The sequence below is a fragment of the Spermophilus citellus genome (genome assembly GCF_964194105.1).
Source record: "Spermophilus citellus genome assembly, chromosome: X".
Classification (NCBI taxonomy): domain Eukaryota; kingdom Metazoa; phylum Chordata; class Mammalia; order Rodentia; family Sciuridae; genus Spermophilus; species Spermophilus citellus.
This window is the reverse complement of record NC_138190.1, coordinates 70,549,787-70,568,345: the sequence shown is the minus strand read 5'-3', so window position 1 is coordinate 70,568,345 and position 18,559 is coordinate 70,549,787. Positions and strand designations below refer to the sequence as shown.

The 18,559-nt window shown below is 39.9% G+C and overlaps 1 protein-coding gene across 1 annotated transcript; it reads right to left on the bottom strand.

The window, feature by feature from the left end:
• Positions 1-15,016: 15,016 nt before the first annotated feature.
• P2RY4 (pyrimidinergic receptor P2Y4) lies at positions 15,017-16,165 on the bottom strand (the record flags this gene model as incomplete). Its single annotated transcript, XM_081278313.1, has 1 exon — positions 15,017-16,165. The coding sequence occupies one exon, from the start codon at positions 16,163-16,165 to the stop codon at positions 15,017-15,019; it is 1,149 nt and encodes a 382-aa protein (XP_081134439.1).
• Positions 16,166-18,559: the final 2,394 nt, after the last annotated feature.

Here is an 18,559-nt window from a genome sequence, read left to right as displayed (position 1 = left end):
TACAAATTCAGTGTAAGGTTCATTAGCTCCTTGTATTATCTTAGATAATTGACCTTGTAAACCTCCATGTCCTTGTAAAGTCTTCCATGCCTTAACTGCATCTACAGCAATTTGTGAGTATACGTCAGGATCATATGCAATTTGTTGCTGCCGATCCTCATAAGGTCCCTTTCCTAACAACATATCTAGATTTCTCTGAGAATAACCAGCTGCTGCATTTCGCCTAGCCGTCTCCTTGCAAAATTCCTCATTGGCAACCTTCCATAACAGGTATTGTCCTCCATTTAGCACAGCTTTACAAATATTAGCCCAATCTGCTAGCGTCATGTTTAAGTTGGTAATGGATTCGACCAAGCTTACAGTGAAGGGTGCTTGGGGACCATAGGTTGTTACAGCCTCTTTTAGCTCCTTCACTGTTTTGAAATTTAAACCCTGGTAAATTCGCTGCCCTCCTACCTCAAATACAGGGCATATTTGAGATCCTGTCTCAGGATCCCAACTATCAACTGCGGGGTTGGGAGTCTCCTAGCATATGGAGGTGGTGCTGTTGATTGGACTCTTATGTCCTCTGGTGATAGAATGCTGTTAGTAGCAGTCTCCTGTAGAGGTGGTGCTGATGGTTGGACACTTACGCTCTCTGATAGAAAGGTGTTATTAGCAGTCTCCTGTTGTAACTTTTCCCCTGGTGGCTTTATCTGTTCTAAACTTCCTTCCTCTGTCTCACTAGCTTGAAAGACCTTCTCTTTTACTTGAATCTTTTCCTCTTTCTGACTAACTTGAGAGACCTTCTCTTTTACTTGAATCAATATGTCTTCTCCTTCCTCTACCTTTGTCTGAATTGAAGGCTTTGGACTAAGCAAACCAGATACGAGTGTCCACAATGGCAATGTGCCAGTTGGCAGAGTCCCTGGGTTGTTCTTTTCTATTCTTTTTAAATCTTCACCATGATGGTCCCATTGTGATATATCTAACAACTCCTCCTTAAAAAGCCATGGGCTACATTGTTGTATTGTATCAACGTATGCCCTGACTGTTCTTGATTTTACTGAGATGCCTCCTTCCTCTAACAATTTACTTAACAGTCTTTCGGTTTGTTTTTTACTAATTGCTGATTCCGTATTTCTGCTATAATACAACCCAACAAGATGACGCCAAACAAAACCAAGACAGAATGCAATAAAAATGGAACCACGCAAAATCATTATATCAGCCTTTCTATCCTCCTGACATGTGCATCCGTCCTTTCTCCCTATCTGTTCCTCAGACGCAAATAGTTTTTCCTCAGATGTGAGCGGTTTTTCTTCCATCTCACTCATCTCCAGGGACAGGCCACTTAAAACAAAAATGAAGCAAAACAAAAGAGGAAACTTAGAATGGCTATCCATACTCTCGCCCTGCCCTCAGGGGCGAGCAGTTTACTTACCCTCAGTCGCTCCCCGTGCGAGCCACCAAATGCCGTAGTCTGGCTGGGCACAATTCAGGAGCCACTTGTCAAAAGAAACTAACTTTATTTTTAGAACTACAAATGCCAAACAAAACAGCTCCTCAGGGAAAACCCCTCAGAGCCCAACTGCCACCACCGGCTTCCCACAAGCCTCTCACCCCCACACAACCCTCACCACCTCCCACAATCCTCCTGTTCTTGAGGCCAATTGGCTGGGTCGCATGGGCGGAGCCAAAGAAGTCCCCCAATGAGCAGCTCTGTGGAGGAGCCAATCAGCTAGATGTTGCTGGGGCCGCTGTGAGCCAATCATCAGCTGGCAGTCTGAAGGGCAGGGAAACAGCCCAATGAACATCACCGCAGAGGAGCCAATCAGCTAGATGTTGCTGGGGCTGCTGTGAGCCAATCATCAGCCGCAGCTGGAAGTTTGCTGGTTTAGTCACTCTCTATGCATGGTTTAACCACAGTAAGGCAGGAAGGAATTGGGTCCTTACCGTATGGAAATCATAGAGTCTCAGGATGTATGTCTTGGGATGTATTTCTCACACAATAAGGATCTGCTATATAACATAAATGGAAACCTTAACACTATGCTTTTAGAATATAGCAAATATAGTGGACAAAAACCTGACTTTAAAAAGGTTGGGCTGGAAGCCCAGGCACATGCCTGTAATCCCAGCAGCTTGGAAGGCTAACGAAGGAGGACCACAAGTTCAAAGCTTCAGCAATTTACCAAGACCCTTTCTCAAAAATAAACAACAACAACAACAAAATGGGCTGGGGATGTGGCTCAGTGGTTAAGTGCCCATTGGTTCAATCCCTCATACCAAATATATATATATACACACACACACACATAGAAAAGTTATGTACAATTCAGAAGAATGGGATCCTAATTAGAATAAGTTATGCTACATGTATATATGTCAAAATACACTCTACCGTCACGTAGATCTAAAAGGAACAAATAAAAAACAAGAAAGCTGAATTTGAAAAGAGTTTTTAAAAGATAAAAAAAGTGTGAGAGTGGTGTAAGGTGGCAAGTGCTGACAGTCACAGCTACTCTGGAAGCTGAGAAGGGATCACTTGAGGCCAGGAATTGGAGACCAACCTAGGCAACACAGCAAGACACTGTCTCAAGACAAAAATGTATGGAGGACTGGGGGTGTAGTTCAGTGGTAGAGCACTTCCCTAGCATGTGCAAGGCCCTCAGTTCCACCTCCAACTCTGCAAATGAAAAATTATGGAGATGAATAATACAACAAACACTGTAAACTAGGCTATCAAATGATAAGAATATAGTGGATAGGACAAGGAATTATACTTTCTTTACAAATGTATATGAACCACTCACAATTAAAATATATATATATATATATATATATATATATATATATATATATATATATATATATATAGTTGTAGATGGACATAATTCATTTATTCATTTATCTTTATGTGGTGCTGAGGATCAAACCCAGGGCCTCACACATGCTAGGTGAGCACTCTACCACTGAGCCACAACCTCAGCCCCACCACTCATAATTATTATTTATGTAGTTGGAAATAAAACACTTGGTAAATAAAAAAGAATCTCTACTATAGTCACAGGACACACTATAGTAAACTTAGAAATAAATAGTAAATATAAAATTAGAGCTCATTAACTGTCTGGGAATTAAAAATATTCTCCTGACAGCTGGCTCATAAAAGAAATTTAGAGGATATGGAATATGATGGGAGAAATGAATAAAATGTAGCTATGCATGTTAAAAATGTATGGAAATACCTGTAATCCTAGCGGCTCAGGAGGATGAGACAGGAGGATTGCGAGTTCAAAGCCAGCCTCAGCAAAAGTGAGGCACTAAGCAACTCAGTGAGACTCTGTCTCCAAATAAAATATAAAATAGGGCTGGGGGTGTGGCTCAGTGGGTGAGTGCCCTGAGTACCCTTCCCCCAAAATGTACGGAAATTCAAAATGAACCTGGAACATCTAGAAATGGAGCAAAGTAGTGCCCAAAAAGCAAAATTAAGGGTGTGTCAAAGGGATATAAGAGCAATCTGAAAAACTTGCAATAGCTAAAGATGGAACAATTTAAGCAATAAGATAATAATGTAATATTATATTATAATCCAAAATATATTATATCCAAAGTATGGATTAGAATACAAATAATTATAATGTTATATTGAGTTTATGGTTTATCATAAACAATATTATCATAGTATTATTATAATATAAATGATGTATTATTAATGTTATAAATAAATATGCTTTTTGTAAATAACACCATGATTTTATTACTTATTCATATTATTATATAATTTAATTATAATATAGTCATAAATTATTATAAAATTAATTATAGTCATATTATTTATATCATATATTATATTATTATAATTATCATATATATTATAGCATGTTATAATATTGTTATAACAATACATTAAATTACTTTCTATATAATTAAATGTTATAATAAAATAATGTTGTTATAATATGAATCTATATTGATATAAATTATTAAATAAATGAATAAATGGTGGCTAAGGGACAAGTCTTCTTTACAGATGAATTACAAATACATATGGCTAGTTTCCCCTCCAGGAGGTGGAGCTTAATCCCCTCTTCACCCTCAAGTATGGGCTAGACTTAGCAGTCCAATTTCAAATAACAGAGTGTGGGAAGGGAATTGGGAAACTATAACTTTATAGGGGAGAAGCCAGGAAAACACAACCTTAACACAGCAATCAAGGTTGATATCACAAGTGATAGGTCATGTTGCTGTCTCATGGTGAGAAGGGCACTTCACCAATTTTCCAATCCCATAAACTTAGTTATGAGACCAATTATGATGAAAACATGAGAGACGCCCAAATTGAGGAATATTTTACAAAATACCTGAGTAGTACTCTTCAAAATCAGGAAAACAGAGAAAGACTAAGAAACTCTTACAGACCAGAGGGACTAAAGAAACATGACAAATACATACAATGTGTATCCTGAGTTGCATCCTGGAAGAGAAAAAGGATATTAGTGGAAGATCTGGTGAAATTGGAATAAAGTCTGGGGTTTAATCAATAATAATGAATCAATGTTGATATCTCAGTTTTGATAAATGTGCCGTGGTTATATAAGGTATTAATATGCTGGGCATGGTGGTCCCCATCTGTAATCCCAGCTATTCAACAGGCTGAGGCAAGAGAATGGCAAGTTCAAGGCCAGCCTCAGCAATTTAGCAAGATGCTGTTTCAAAATAAAAATAAAAAGGCTTAGAATATATCTCAGTGGCAGAGCATCCCTGGGCTTGATTCCCAGTATCTTTAAAAAATACGTTCATATTAGAGGAAATTGAGGAAGAAGAATACTGTAAATTTGTGTATCATCTTTGCAGGGTTTTTTGTAAATATAAAATTATTCTAAAATAAACAATTTATTTTAAAAATGCATAACTTGCTGCCAAATAAGTACCAAGAGAAAAACTCATTACTTAAATGTTTTATTTATAAGAAAAGAGGAAGGAACTGAGGGTGTAGCTCAGTGGTAGAGCACTTGCCTAGCATATGAGAGGCCCTGGGTTTCATCCCCAGTACTGCAAAAATAAGAGAAGGAGGAGGAAGGAAGGAGGAGGAAAAGAAAAAGAATAATAAGATGATGGTGATTAATTATATCCCTACCTTAAAAGCTTAAAAGTGTGAAAGTGCTAATTAATATATAACATATGATGCAATATTATATAATATTCAATAAATTCATGTATGTATTTATATGTTACTGGTCTCTTTCCATAAGCAAAGTTTTGTTTATATTTTCATATACTTTATTGTTGGGAATAATTTCAGATTTATTGAAAAATTTTTAAGGACAGTACAGAGAATTTCCATGTGCCTCACAATTTCCCCCATCTTTAACATATTACATTTTTGTGATGTATTTGTTTCACTTAAAGATCCAATATTGATACATTATGAACTATTCCTTTATTCAGGCTCACTTTTATGGCTCCAGGATCCCATCCAGGATACCACATTTCCTTTAGGTCTTATGTCTCCTTTGGCTCCTCTTGGCTGTAGTAATTTCTCAGACTTTCCTTGTTTTTTATGACCTTGACAATTTTTAAATTTTTTGTAGTTGTAGGTGAACAGCATGTCTTTATTTTATTTGTTTATTTTTATGTGGTGCTAAGAATCAAACCTAGTGTTCACACATGCTAGGCAAGTGCTCTGTCACTGAGTTACAGTCCCAGCTCATGACCTTGACAATTTTGAAGAGTGCTGGTCAAGTACATTTGTAGGATGCCTTTCTTTTAGAATTTGGTTTTTATCACAATTAGACTAGGGCTATGGGTTTTAGAAAGGAAGCCCACAGAAGGGCCATTTTTACCACATCATAGCTTGGGATACATACTATCAACATGATGCATCACTGCTGATGTTGACCTTGATCACAGGCTGCAGTAGTGTTTATTAGGTTTCTCCTCTGTAGAGTCACTTTTTCTCCCTGCTTTCCATACTGTACTCTGGAAAGAAGTCTCTATGCAGAGTCCACTTTAAGGAATTGGCAGTTAGGCTCCCCTCTTTGAAGATAGAGCATCTAATAATTTTTTTTTTTTTTAAAGAGAGAGTGAGGAGAGAGAGAGAATTTTTAATATTTATTTTTTAGTTCTCGGCGGACACAACATCCTTGTTGGTATGTGGTGCTGAGGATCGAACCCGGGCCGCACGCATGCCAGGCGAGCGCGCTACCGCTTGAGCCACATCCCCAGCCCAAAATTATTGGAAATTCTTTTGCACTGAAGATTTGCCTCCAGCAAGTTTTTTTTTTTTTTTTTTTTTGGTGAGGCTAGTGCTGTGGCTCATGCCTGTGATCCCAGCAACTTGAGAGGCTGAGGCAGGAGGATCCCAAGTTTAAAAATAGCATCAGCAATTTGGCAAAAGTCTCAATAACTTAGTGAGACTCTGTCTAAAAAAAAAAAAAGTGCTAAAGAGGTGGCTTATTGGCAAAGCACTTCTGGGTTCAATCTCCAGCACCAAAAGAAAAGAAAGAAATATAAGGGAACAGGAAACATATGGTAACTCCTGCCCTTTGACTAAATGGTTTCAAGATAGCAGGTTCCCCTTGTTAGAGTAGTGTCCCCTAAAAACACATCTTGGCATAGAATGTTCTTGGAAAATGTATTGGGGGAAATGTTCTTTGGTCAATAAAGTTTGGGGAATACTATATGCTGTGGTTTGGATATGGTTTTTCCCCTCCAAAATTCATGTTAATATTTGATTTCCAATGTAACAGTATTGAAAAGTGGTGGGATTTTTTATTTTTTTTTGGTACCAGGGATTGAATTCAGGGGCACTTACCACTGAGCAACACCCCCAATTCTATTTTGTATTTTATTTAGAGACAGGATCTCACTGAGTTGCTCAGTGCAACACTTTTGCTGAAACTGGCTTTGAACTCAAAATCCCCCTGTCTCAGCCTCCTGAGCTGCTGGGATTACAGGTGTGTGCCACAATGCCCAGCCAGGTGGTGAGATCTTTATAAAGTGTTAAGTGCATTAAAGAGGATTAATGCCTTTCTTACAGGAATGGGTTAATTCTAGAAGGCATTAGGTACCTTGAGAGCAAGTTGTTATTAAAGCAAACCTACCCTTTGTGTTTTGTCTCTTTCTCATGTCCCTGTTTTCCCTTTCATGTTCTGCTATGAGTTGAAAAAAGGAATAAGACCCTTGCCAGTGTCATACTCTTGGACTTCACAGTCTCTAGAACCATGAACCAAAATAAACCTCTTTCCTTTATAAGTTACCCAGTCTTTTGTGTTTGGTTATAGCAATAGAAGAGACTAAGTGTATATAACTCTCTCCTCTAAGAAATTAACAGTGAACATTAATCCTACAGTAAAGAAACATGCTTAACATTGTTAACTCAGTGCCTTAAAAACTTAGTAGCACCAATAACTATCCTGGAAAAATATGTTTAGGGAAACATCACTAGAGAAGTGAATAAAGACAAAAACTTTCCAAATCAAACTAGCTTAAATCCTCAAAGAAAAAGAACAATGGCTAGCCTCCAGAAGGAAATCTAGCAAGATTAAGAGAGGGTAAAAATAATGTTTTATTCATGTTGAAGATAGAGGGTATCAGTGTAGTAAAGGAATGGAAATCAGTGAGAAGTAACAAATTGAACAGGTGGTATCAGTCTGATATCCCTGTGGGGACATCAATTGATTTTTCTCTTTTGAGTTTTCCAAGTACACATGGTTCCTCCTTCCCATGAGTAGATCCAAGAACATCATTGGGACCCCAAACTGTGGTACATAATTGGCAGTAATAACCAGCCATCCCCCAAGAAGTATTTCATTTACCTCTTTCTCTTGGATAGTTTCTACCATTTAGTTATTGACATTTTAGCTCAAGGACGAATCATCTGTCTTCTTTCCACATAGTGATCCAAATACATAAGCTCTGGTGACCAAATATACACCAGGGTGCCTGCTTCCTAGATAGACAGGCTCTTGGGTTGTACTCAGGTATTTTTGCACTTGATTTCATGACAAACCATATCTCAGCTCATACTGGAGAAATATTGGCTCTGTAGGTTATAGCAAGTAACTCATTCTATGGGTTAGTCTGAAAATTTTGGAAAGATGTGGGAGAAAATAGGAACTCAAAATGAAAAAGAAGTATAAGTGCACATAGACAGATCTTCGTTACAAAAGCTATTTGAGGTTGGCTTCTTTAGTCAATATCATGGCTAATATCTTTTGTATGCATCAATCCAGACTGGCAGGGAATCAAGTAATTTTTATTAAGTGTTTCTAAGTGTCTTATCCTCTCAAAATTCTAATTTTGATATTCATGTTTACTTTCCTCATGTTTTCTTCCATTCAAATATTTGGTTTGAAAACCCAATTTTTATAAGTCCCTCTTTCTAATATTCTTCTCCCTTGGTGCAATGCCAGATTCCTAATCTGTTTCCTCCCAAACCATTGCTATAGTCATCTCTAAGTGGTCAGTTGTCAGCCCTCCACTTCTCACAATCAAGGATTCATTTTTTTCATTTTTTATCAGAACATTATGATTATACATGATAGTAGGAATCATTGTGACAAATGTAGACATGCATGTAACATAATTTGATCAAATCCGTTCCCCAGTACCTCCTCTTGTCCTCCTCCTTCTCCTTCCCCTAATACGCTTCCTCAATTCTGTCTTCCTTCTTGTCATGAGGTCCCTTTTTTATTTCTTCCTCTCTAGTTTCCACATATGAGAGAAAACATATGATCCTTGACTTTCTGAGCCTGGTTTATTTCACTCAACATCATACTCTTCAGTTCCATCCATTTTACTGCAAATGATATAATTCCATTCTTCTTTATGGCTAAACAAAGCTCCATTGTGTGTATACACCACATTATCTTTATCTATTCATTCATTGATGGACACCTAGGCTGGTTTCATAACTTGGCTATCATAAATTATACTGCTATAAACATGGGTACGTATGTATTACTATAATGCACTGGGTTTAATTCTTTAGAAAAATACTAAGGAGTAGATTTCCATAGTGGCTGTTCGAATTTACAATCCCAAGGGATTCGTTCTTTGTTAGGATTTCAAATTATCACTTCTAAGCAACCAGATCCAAATCTAGAATTCTGGCTGCTCATTCAACTACATTAAATTTTAAAACAGTATAAAAGGGGTTTCCACACACAGGGACTGTGAGTGATGGTTCTGCATTTATTGCTCTATTGACTCTTCCCCATAGTCCTGTCAGGCAGATATTCCTAATGCAAGATTATCAGTGAGGAAACTTAAGCTCAGAGAAATTAAATAACTTTGCCTAACCATCTGTGGATTGTAGGATGAATGAATAGAAAATATGAGAAAAATGAAAGTTCAGATATACCACCTCTCCCCACCACCATCCAGGTTAGCCTTTACAAACTGGTCAGATAGTAAATAGTCCTTACAGTGGGATATAAGAGGTGCTGAATAGGACTAATTGCCTTCAAAACATCTTTCCAAAGCCTTCTTCAGTCCCACTGCTCCTAAAGTACCTCTAAGTCCTCAATTCCTTGAGTTTACTGAAGCATTCTAAAGTGGAAATATACCCAGGAGAAGCAACAATAAACTGAATTACTGACATGTAATCATTTATAAAATATTTATCAAGCACCATTTATTAAGCAAATTGGATGATACAATAACAACCACTTAGATTTGCTTAGCTCTGCATTTTGCAGAGCCTTGCCATAATTTATAGAAGTAATTAAGGTTAAGATTGTGATCTTCATTTTACAGATGATGAAATTGTGGCTCAGAGAATTTGAATGACTCATCCAAGGTGACATACTTGATTCCCACTTTGAGAATCAGGGCTTAAATTTAGGTCTTCTTATCTTCTGTCACATATGCTTTCCCTTTCTATCACAGTCATTCAAGGAGTTTATAAGTGGGAACTCAAGACAAACATACATGAAGATTTAAATAACAAGATAACAGTATAAGTAATGACAGAGGATGTTAAAAATGCCAAAATGACTGATTCAGACAATAATTACAGTAGGAATGACTGGGAAGGTCACCACTGGTAAGATTCTGCAGAGAGGAATTCAAAAATGAAGTGAAACTTAAGCCTGACCTTGGAAACTGGGTAGGAAAAGGACAGCTGGAGAAGACAGTGATGGAATTCTAGTATGAGGAAAGGATAAAACAAGGTAAGGAGGTGAAAAAGTGCAAGATATGTATGGAGAGAGAAATAAAAGATTGAGTTTACTATAAATGAGGAGATTATAGTGAGGGAGAATGAGGAATAAGATTGGAAAAAACTCTTGAAAATATTTTTTTCCTTTTTTTAATTGGTTCTTTTTAGTTGTATATGACAATAGGATTCATTTTGTCATAATTATAGAATATATTTTGTTCTAATATAATTTGTTGGAATAAAATTTGTTCTAATTCAGTCCCCAGAATTTCCCCTTTCCTTCTCCTCCTCGCTCTCACTTTCCCTTCCCTCTCTATTCTACTAATTTTTCTGCTATTTACTTATAGTTTTTCTAAATTAGTGTCTTGTAGATGTACACGATGGTGAGATGCACCATGGTATATTTATGTATGTGCAAGGAAGTTAGATCAGATTCATTCCACTGTCTTTCCTTATCCCATTTCTCCTCCCTTCCCTTCATTCCCCTTTGTCTACTCCATCGATCTTTAAGGATGTTGATAATAGGAAACTAAGAAACAGTTTTGAGTAAGAGAGTGAAATGCTGAAAGTAGTGTTTAAGCAGATTGATCTGGCAATATATGTTGCATAGCACACATTTGTATAGAAAGAGACTGGAGATAAGGACCAGTTAGAAACCTATGACATTCAGTCAGGGAGAAGGAAATAAGAGCCAGTATCAGAAAGGTGGCACTGTAACCATAAAAGAAGGTCAACAGCAACAGGCAAACTAAAGAAAACAATGTCAGAATCTGGTGAGATAGGGACAGAGAAGAGTGGGGGTTGCCTGGGAGTTTTTCTAGTTTAGGTGACTGGAAGAAAGAAGATGCTACGAGCAGAAATAAGCAAGACAGGTAGGAAAACCAATTCAGGTAGTTTCATTCCTGATATCTTGGGTTAGAAGTAACAATGAAAGATCTAAGTGAAACTGCCCAGTGGGCCACTAAAGATGTAGAGGGGAATCTTGGAAGGAAGGTTGGGTTTAAAACTGAGTTGGCATGTTGGAATGAAAGGAGCCCTGGGAATCAAAAGACCTGGGGTCTAGTCTCTGCCCTGCCATTAACTTAGTAAGTCAGGGGCAAGTCATCTCCCTGATTCTGTTTCCGCAACTGAAAAGTAGGCATTCTCAAGGCCTATGAGTGAACTGAATTTCATTCACCTACATATACTTTCTCCCCAAGAGAAAATCAACAATATGATGGGGTTAAGGCATTAAAACATCCCCAAATGCACTGGGTATGGTGATATATATCATAATCCCAGTTAATCAGGAGGCTGAGGCAATAGGATCACAAGTTTTAGGCCAGCTTGGGCAGCTTAGTGAGACTTTGTTCCAAAATGGAAAAAAAAAAAAAGATCAGGGATATAACTCAGTGGTAAAGCATCCCTGGGTTCAATCCCCAGTACAAAAAAAAAAAAATTCTATGACTCTGCAGATTTCTATTCACTTAGGTACTAAAGGAGAAAGAGGTACCAGCAAAGGAGATAGAGAGGAAGTAATCTGAGAAAGAAAGGCAGGAGGAAAAGAGACTCTAATTTGAAGGGCTAAAAGAAGAAACTAAAATTAAAATCACAATAAATGGGATAATATTCATATCAAATATGACAAAGGGTTAACCTGTATACTAAATAAAGACTGCATTTAGATATAAGAATACCACTAAGATGTCAATTGTACAAGGATACAAATAGTAAACATAAGGGAAAGTGTTCAAGCCCATGAGTAATCAAAGAAATAAAAATCAACAAATTAATTTTAACCATCCAAAAAGATTTCTTATAAAGTCTGATGCTAGAGTTGCAAGGGAGCCACACTCATATATCATCATAATGTTGAAAATTTGTGCAGTCGTTTTGAAAATCATGATCCATAAAAACATTCACACTCTTTGGAATGGTAATCCCACTCCTGGGAACTTGTCCTAGAGACAGAATGATGAAGAAGAAAAAAAAAAGCCACACACATTAAGATGTTCAAAGCGTAGAAAATTTGAGTTACCTAAATGTCCCATAATAAAGGAATAGTCAAATAACATATAATTTATAGAAGGAGATAATTTTATGTAGCCATTGAAATGATAAAATATGAAAGATATACTAATAGGGAGATACTTATAATGAACAGTTTTTTTAAAGAGAGAGAAAGAGAGAGAGAATTTTTTAGTATTTATTTTTTTAGTTTTCAGCTGACACAACATCTTTGTTTTTTGTATGTGGTGCTGAGGATTGAACCTGGGCCACAGGCATGCCAGGCGAGCGTGCTACTATTTGAGCCACATCCCCAGCCCCAATGAACAGTTTTTAAAAGCATAATTTTAAGTGATATGTACATTAGGATTAGACTTCTATAATATATGCATATGTATTCAAACTGACAAAGTATGGAACATGGAAAAATGAAAATTATTGTCTAGGGTTTGAAAGTACAGGTGAATATCTTCTCTCAAAATTTAATATTGTTACAGTGAGAGTTTTAAGTGTTGTTTTTATTAAAAAATTGTATACAGGACATGCACGAGAGTCAAGTGAAGTATAGAGGTCAAAGAGGACAAAGGTAGAGAAAAGATCATTAAGGGTCTTGCTTAAGAGGTAATGTACATTCTTCTAAGTAGGAAGGAAACCAGATTCAGAGAATTAAGGAGTGATTTTGTGGTGCAGAAAGAGGCATTATGGTACTCTTTCTAGAAATGTGGCAGTGAGTCACATGCAGTGGCACACACCTGTAATTCAGCAACTCATGAGGCTGAGGCAGGAGGATCACCAAGTTCAAAGCCAGTCTGGGCAACTTAGTGAAATCCCATATCAAAAATAAAAAAGATCTGTGGATATAGCTTAGGGTTAGAGCACCCCTGGGGGTTCAATCCTCAATACCATAAAGAAAAGAAATGTAGTAAGGAAATGAATAAAGATGACTAGAGTGGTAGATAAAACAGATGGCAAGGAAAATATACTAATGGTATGCCTTTCTTTTTTGGAGGAGGTGGTTTTTAAAATGATATGAAATTATTGGTGGAAGAGACTGACAATGATAAAGAGGGATAAAGGAACATGAAAAGGATTCCCTTTTATTCTGGGACATCAGGGAAAGAAAGGGAGAAAGGCAAGGTGAATGTAGAAACAGTTATTGTGAATGAAGAAGGAAGAAGTTGAGGTGTTAGATCTTCTCAATTTTGCAAGAGGCAAGAGTAGAATGAAATTGACCTTGAGAAGGTAGAAAATACAAGTTGCTATGGAATATTTGCTAGAAATGAAGCAGGCTGAGAGGAATAAGGGCTTAAGAGAAGTTCCAGAACATGAAGTTTTAGTAGGTCAAGCCAGCCTTTTACTCTCACTTCATCTGCAATTTCCTCCAATCCTAGAAAAGAGTTCAGTTCAAGGTGAAAATCAAGGTATTTAACTAAAGCTAGAGTGTAAGGGGAGGCAGCCCTAAAGCAGCAGACCATAAAGTCCAGGCAGTTAGTCTTGATTAAGCAAATAGGAGTTAAAGAGACTGAGGAAACTTAGGAGGCTGAATCAATTACAATAAAGAGACATCTTTACTGAGTGGGGCTGGTGGATAGGGTAGGTAATAGGCAAGGAGGTTGTGACTATAGGTGTAAAAGAGAGTGTTCAGATAAGCAACAGTCTAGGCAGCAGCCATGAGACTGGAAGACGGGTAAGAAGTGGATAAGGCCAGTCCATTTACTCCTAATGGAAGGGATCCTGGGTATCAGGGTCTGTATACCTAAGGAGACAGAGGAGGCTCCTCAAAGAATGGAAAAGGGGAACAGAGGGCATTGAATCATTTTTTTCCTACAGTCTAGCCCCTACTCTCTTAGAGAGGTAGGAGGAGATCCCTCAGAAGCCAATAACAGTTTGGTATTGCTAGACAAGTAAGAGATCAGACACAGGTCAGCAAGGATGGATAAAAGAAAGGCAAAGCTGGGGTCTGACTCAAGAGACCAAATAAGCTAGAAGGTGATTTCAGAGGGAGGGTGCATGAAAAATGTGAACTCACTCTTCTCACAAATGCCTACCCAGAAATTTATTTCCCAAGGCTAAGAGGTTAGCTTCCCAAGTTCCATAATCCCACCCAATCCTATAAACCTGTAAATGCTAAGACTGCACTTGGGGAGGGGAGGAGTGAATGGGTGAGAAACTCTGAGGGGATCCATACCAGTCCCTGTGCCCTGCCCTGACCTCAAAGTCCTAAAGCCTGATCTGCAAGAATTGAGGGCAGATTTATCATTTGTCTGGGGCAGGAGCTAGAGAAAGCGGAGAGACAAAGTGAAGAACTGGCTCTGGATGTCAAAGCCTGTCATTACCTCATCTTCTGTACAAACCTGCTCTGCCCCTTAGTGCTGGAATTTATAGATTCACATAGATGTGAGAGCTCCCCCAGTTCAATAGTGCCAGGCCTCCTGCTGCATGTGGGGCCCTGGTATGCAGGCTGCCTGGGGTTGCACCCTATTTTGGCACCTTGGTAGGCAAGACCATCCTGTCTTCAAGGGGGAACCAGGAAGTGGGTGTGGTTGCTACACATGGCACATATGGCATCTGTGATATGCCAGTGTCCATACTTCCTGACTCTGGCTATCATCATGAGATAAATCAGGCCGATCTTTAGATTACCCCACCATCTCCACCCTCTAGTTGAAGGCTCTAGTCTGGCTGGAGAAATGCATGCTGGGGGAGGACATGGGGAAAAAAGATCTGGGGAAGCCTTGCAGAATCAAGAAACAGGACCAATGAGCCCAGGAAGGGACAGAAATAAAGAAAAAGAAGTACAGGCAGAGGAGCAACTGCTACTATCTTTAGCTAAAAAGGAGAGGGCAATTGCAGCTCCTTATAAACTGTCACTTAGGGGTTCCCTCACCTCTGCCCTGCACTCACCCCCTTTTGTCTCACTTCCCAGCTTCCATTGTTACAATCACTCTGCTGTGAGGAGAGGGCAGCTGCTGTCCTGTGGGTGGATGCCCACCTGCAACTGCTATTCTCACGCAGAGATACCAGTGCCAAGGAGGAGGCAGCTCTGGGGGGCTGGGGTCTGCCACCACTACAGAGCTGCCAAAACTGGCGTCGATACTTGTCTCCAGTAAGCAGGTAGAGCACAGGATCTAGGCAGCTATTAGCACTGGCCAGGGGTCGAGTCACTTTGTAGACTACGTTGACAATGTTCAATACCTGGCAGTCAGCTTCAAACAGCCTCGCTAGGTAATAAATTGTACGAGTGATGTGGAAAGGCACAAAGCAGACTGTGAAGACTGTCAGCACCACAGTGATGGTGCGGAGAGAACGGAGACGAGAAGACGAGTGTGCAGCCCCAGGCAAGGGCCGATACAGGCGCCGGGCCATGAGCCCATAGCAAACCAAAGTGACCAGGCAGGGCAAGCCAAAGAGCAGCCCCATGACTGCTGAACTGAAGTGAACATAGTGGTCAAATTCCTCAGGTCGAGTGGTGTCATGGCACAGGATGGTGGTCCCCCTGATGCTAGTTGTGACAAAGAACAGGTTGGGCACGAGGCAGCCAGCTACCACCAACCAAACTGCCAGGCAGATGAGGCCTGCGAAACGAGGGCGGCCCCAACGTAGTGCCTGCAGTGGGTGGCAGATGCCCAGGTAGCGGTGCACACTGATGCAGGTAAGGAACAGCACACTGCAGTAGAGGTTCCAGTAGAAGAGAAAGCGGATGAACTTGCAAAACCCAGTGCCAAAAGGCCAGTGGTTGCGGGCTGCGTAATAGTAGACGAGGGTGGGCAGCGACAGCACATACAAGGTGTCTGACAATGCCAAGTGGAACATGTAGGTGGCCGTTGCATCCCAGGGTCGTAGGCGGAAAAGGAAGAGCCAGAGGGTTGGGGCATTGAGGCCCAGGCCCAGCACAAAGACAACTGCATAGCTCACAGGTAGCAGAATGAACTTGAACTCCTCATCAAACCAGCAATCCAGATCCATCTCATCATCTCCAGGACCTGGGCTTGGGCCTAGAGATCTGAACAATGAGGACTCTGTTCTGGCCATGGCCCCCCTATAGGTAGAGAGAGCAGAAATGAGAGTAGCTGTATTTCCTTGGTCTCCCAGTCCTGACCTGGGGCAAAAAAGGTAGAAAACAGATTGTGTACATGTAAGAATATGTAACAACAAATGCCATCATTATGTAAAACTATAATGCACCAGTAAAAAATGTGGAAATGTGGGGGGGAAGCAGAGGATAGGGAGAATACTGGTTGAAGCACTGGGAAGAGCTGGGGGGCATACATCCAGGTGCAACTCAGACCAGTCCAGCCCCTCTGGGAGCTTTCATGGTCCATCCCAGGGAGTGGTGAGCAGCAGGCAGTGCAGGGACTCAGCTCAGTAGGGCAGTCAGTGGGCTTGGATTGTTCTTACTTTGCAACTGACTCTGTCTTACAGAGCTTGGCTAGCTGAAAACGATGGAAGCCAACTAGTACTATCCAAAGTGGGAAGATGCCCAAGCCCAAATTATTTCATAACTCATCATCACAGCTGTGTTCCAGTGAAGAGAAGCATCACTCCCTACAGTGTCTTCACCTCTCCTCTTGCCCTGGTTCCAGTTCTCTATATTCTCTTTGCCTCTGATACCTCCCCCCACCACCTGCCTGCAGCCCAAGAGCCCCATCGCCACCCTTGCCCAAGAACTTTGGTAAATCTCCTACCTGTTCCCCTTGAAGTTGAGCCCAGCTGGCTCTGCCACCCTTCCCCCTTGGTAGACAGAGGGCATATCCAAGGGGGTGGGGCTCAAGGTGGAGCCTGACTCTCCTCCTGTCCTGTCTGGAAGGTTGTCAGAGATAGAAAGGCCCTTAAAGATTTATCTAGTCCAACCCACTCAGCATACAGATTGGGAAACTGGGGCCCAACAAGATTACTATTTAACAGCTTTGAAATGATTGTGGGTGCGAGTACACAAGGAAATATCCAAGTTTGCAGATGAGAAAGAAGCCAGGCCACTAGAGATAACTAAATTACAGGAAGATCATATAAGTTTGTGGGAGTAGCAACATAGGACAAGAATTTTAACATGGGAACTGCAAGACAACAGGTTGAAAGATTTTAGAAAACTGAAACTACTGATATGTATCTTAACTCCATATGAATATAATTATAACAAATGTTTGTATAGCCTTACTATGTCTGAGCACTGTTCTAAGGACTTCATACTTATTAATGACCTCACAGGCTCTCTGATGTAGATTCTATTATTGTCCCTACTTTGCAAGGGAGAAAACTAAGGTGTAGATAGTTTAAGAATTATGCTAATTAGTGGTAAAATCAAGATTTGACCCTTTGGACGAGACTCTACTATCCATGACATAATTGCTGTCCTTATTTGCCCCTCTAAGCTACCACTGGTCATGATCTGGGAGAGTATCAGCAAATTTTTACTGAGAGCCTTCTATGTGCCTGGTTCAGTTATAGACACTGGTAGTTCACTAGGAGAGAACAAAACAGACAATAACACCCAACTTAATGTGCTTACATGTTACTGGGGGGCAATAAAATTAACACATAAAATATATAGATTGCAATCATCATTTTAGAGAAAAATAAAGGAGCGAGGGGCTATAGGAAAGGAAAAGAGGAAGAGAGAATTGCTGTTTTAAATATTGGACTGACTTGAATAAACACCAGGTGCTGTGAGGAAGGGGCAATGTAGAAGATGAGGTCAGAGTTTGGCAGGGACCAGATCATGAAGGTCCTTGGAAGCCATTACTAGAACTCTTTGACTTTTACTGAGAGAATGGAAAACCATTAAGGGTTTAGAGGAGGAAATCGCTATATCCTTGCTTACATGGTAGAAGGCTCACTGGCCAGCTCTGTCAAGAATAGACAGCAGGGCTGGGAGCACAGGCAAGACCAGGCAAGAGGCTGTTGGCAATAGAGATGATGGTAACTCAGACCAGATCGGCAGAGGTGGTGAGAAGTGGTCAGATTCTGGATGCACTGTGAAAATAGAGACAAGATTTACTGATGAGGGGTGTGAGAGAAAAAAAAAAAAGAATGACGAATAACTCCAATGTTTCTGGCCTGAGCAATTGGAAGAATGGAAATCCTCTTGACAGGTGTAGTAAGGCTGTGAGAAAAGCAATTTTGGAGAAAGAGGGGGAATTCATTTTTCATCTTTTAAGTTTGAGAGACCTATGGCACAGGTAAGAGGAAGTGGCAAGGAGGCAGTTCACGCCTCCCTATAGGTGCTAGCCAATAAATTTCCCTTATATACTCCACCCTTTCCTTCACAGTGCCTTATCACTTTTCATCACTCTCAGAGACCCTGGTCTGAATGCAGTGGAAAAGGCATAGAGAGAAGCCTAGATTATTGAGAGCCTAATGCCAAGGAACACTGAATTGTCAGCAGCTGTGGTTCTGGGGCTCCTGAAGCTAACTAAGGCTTCATTAAGC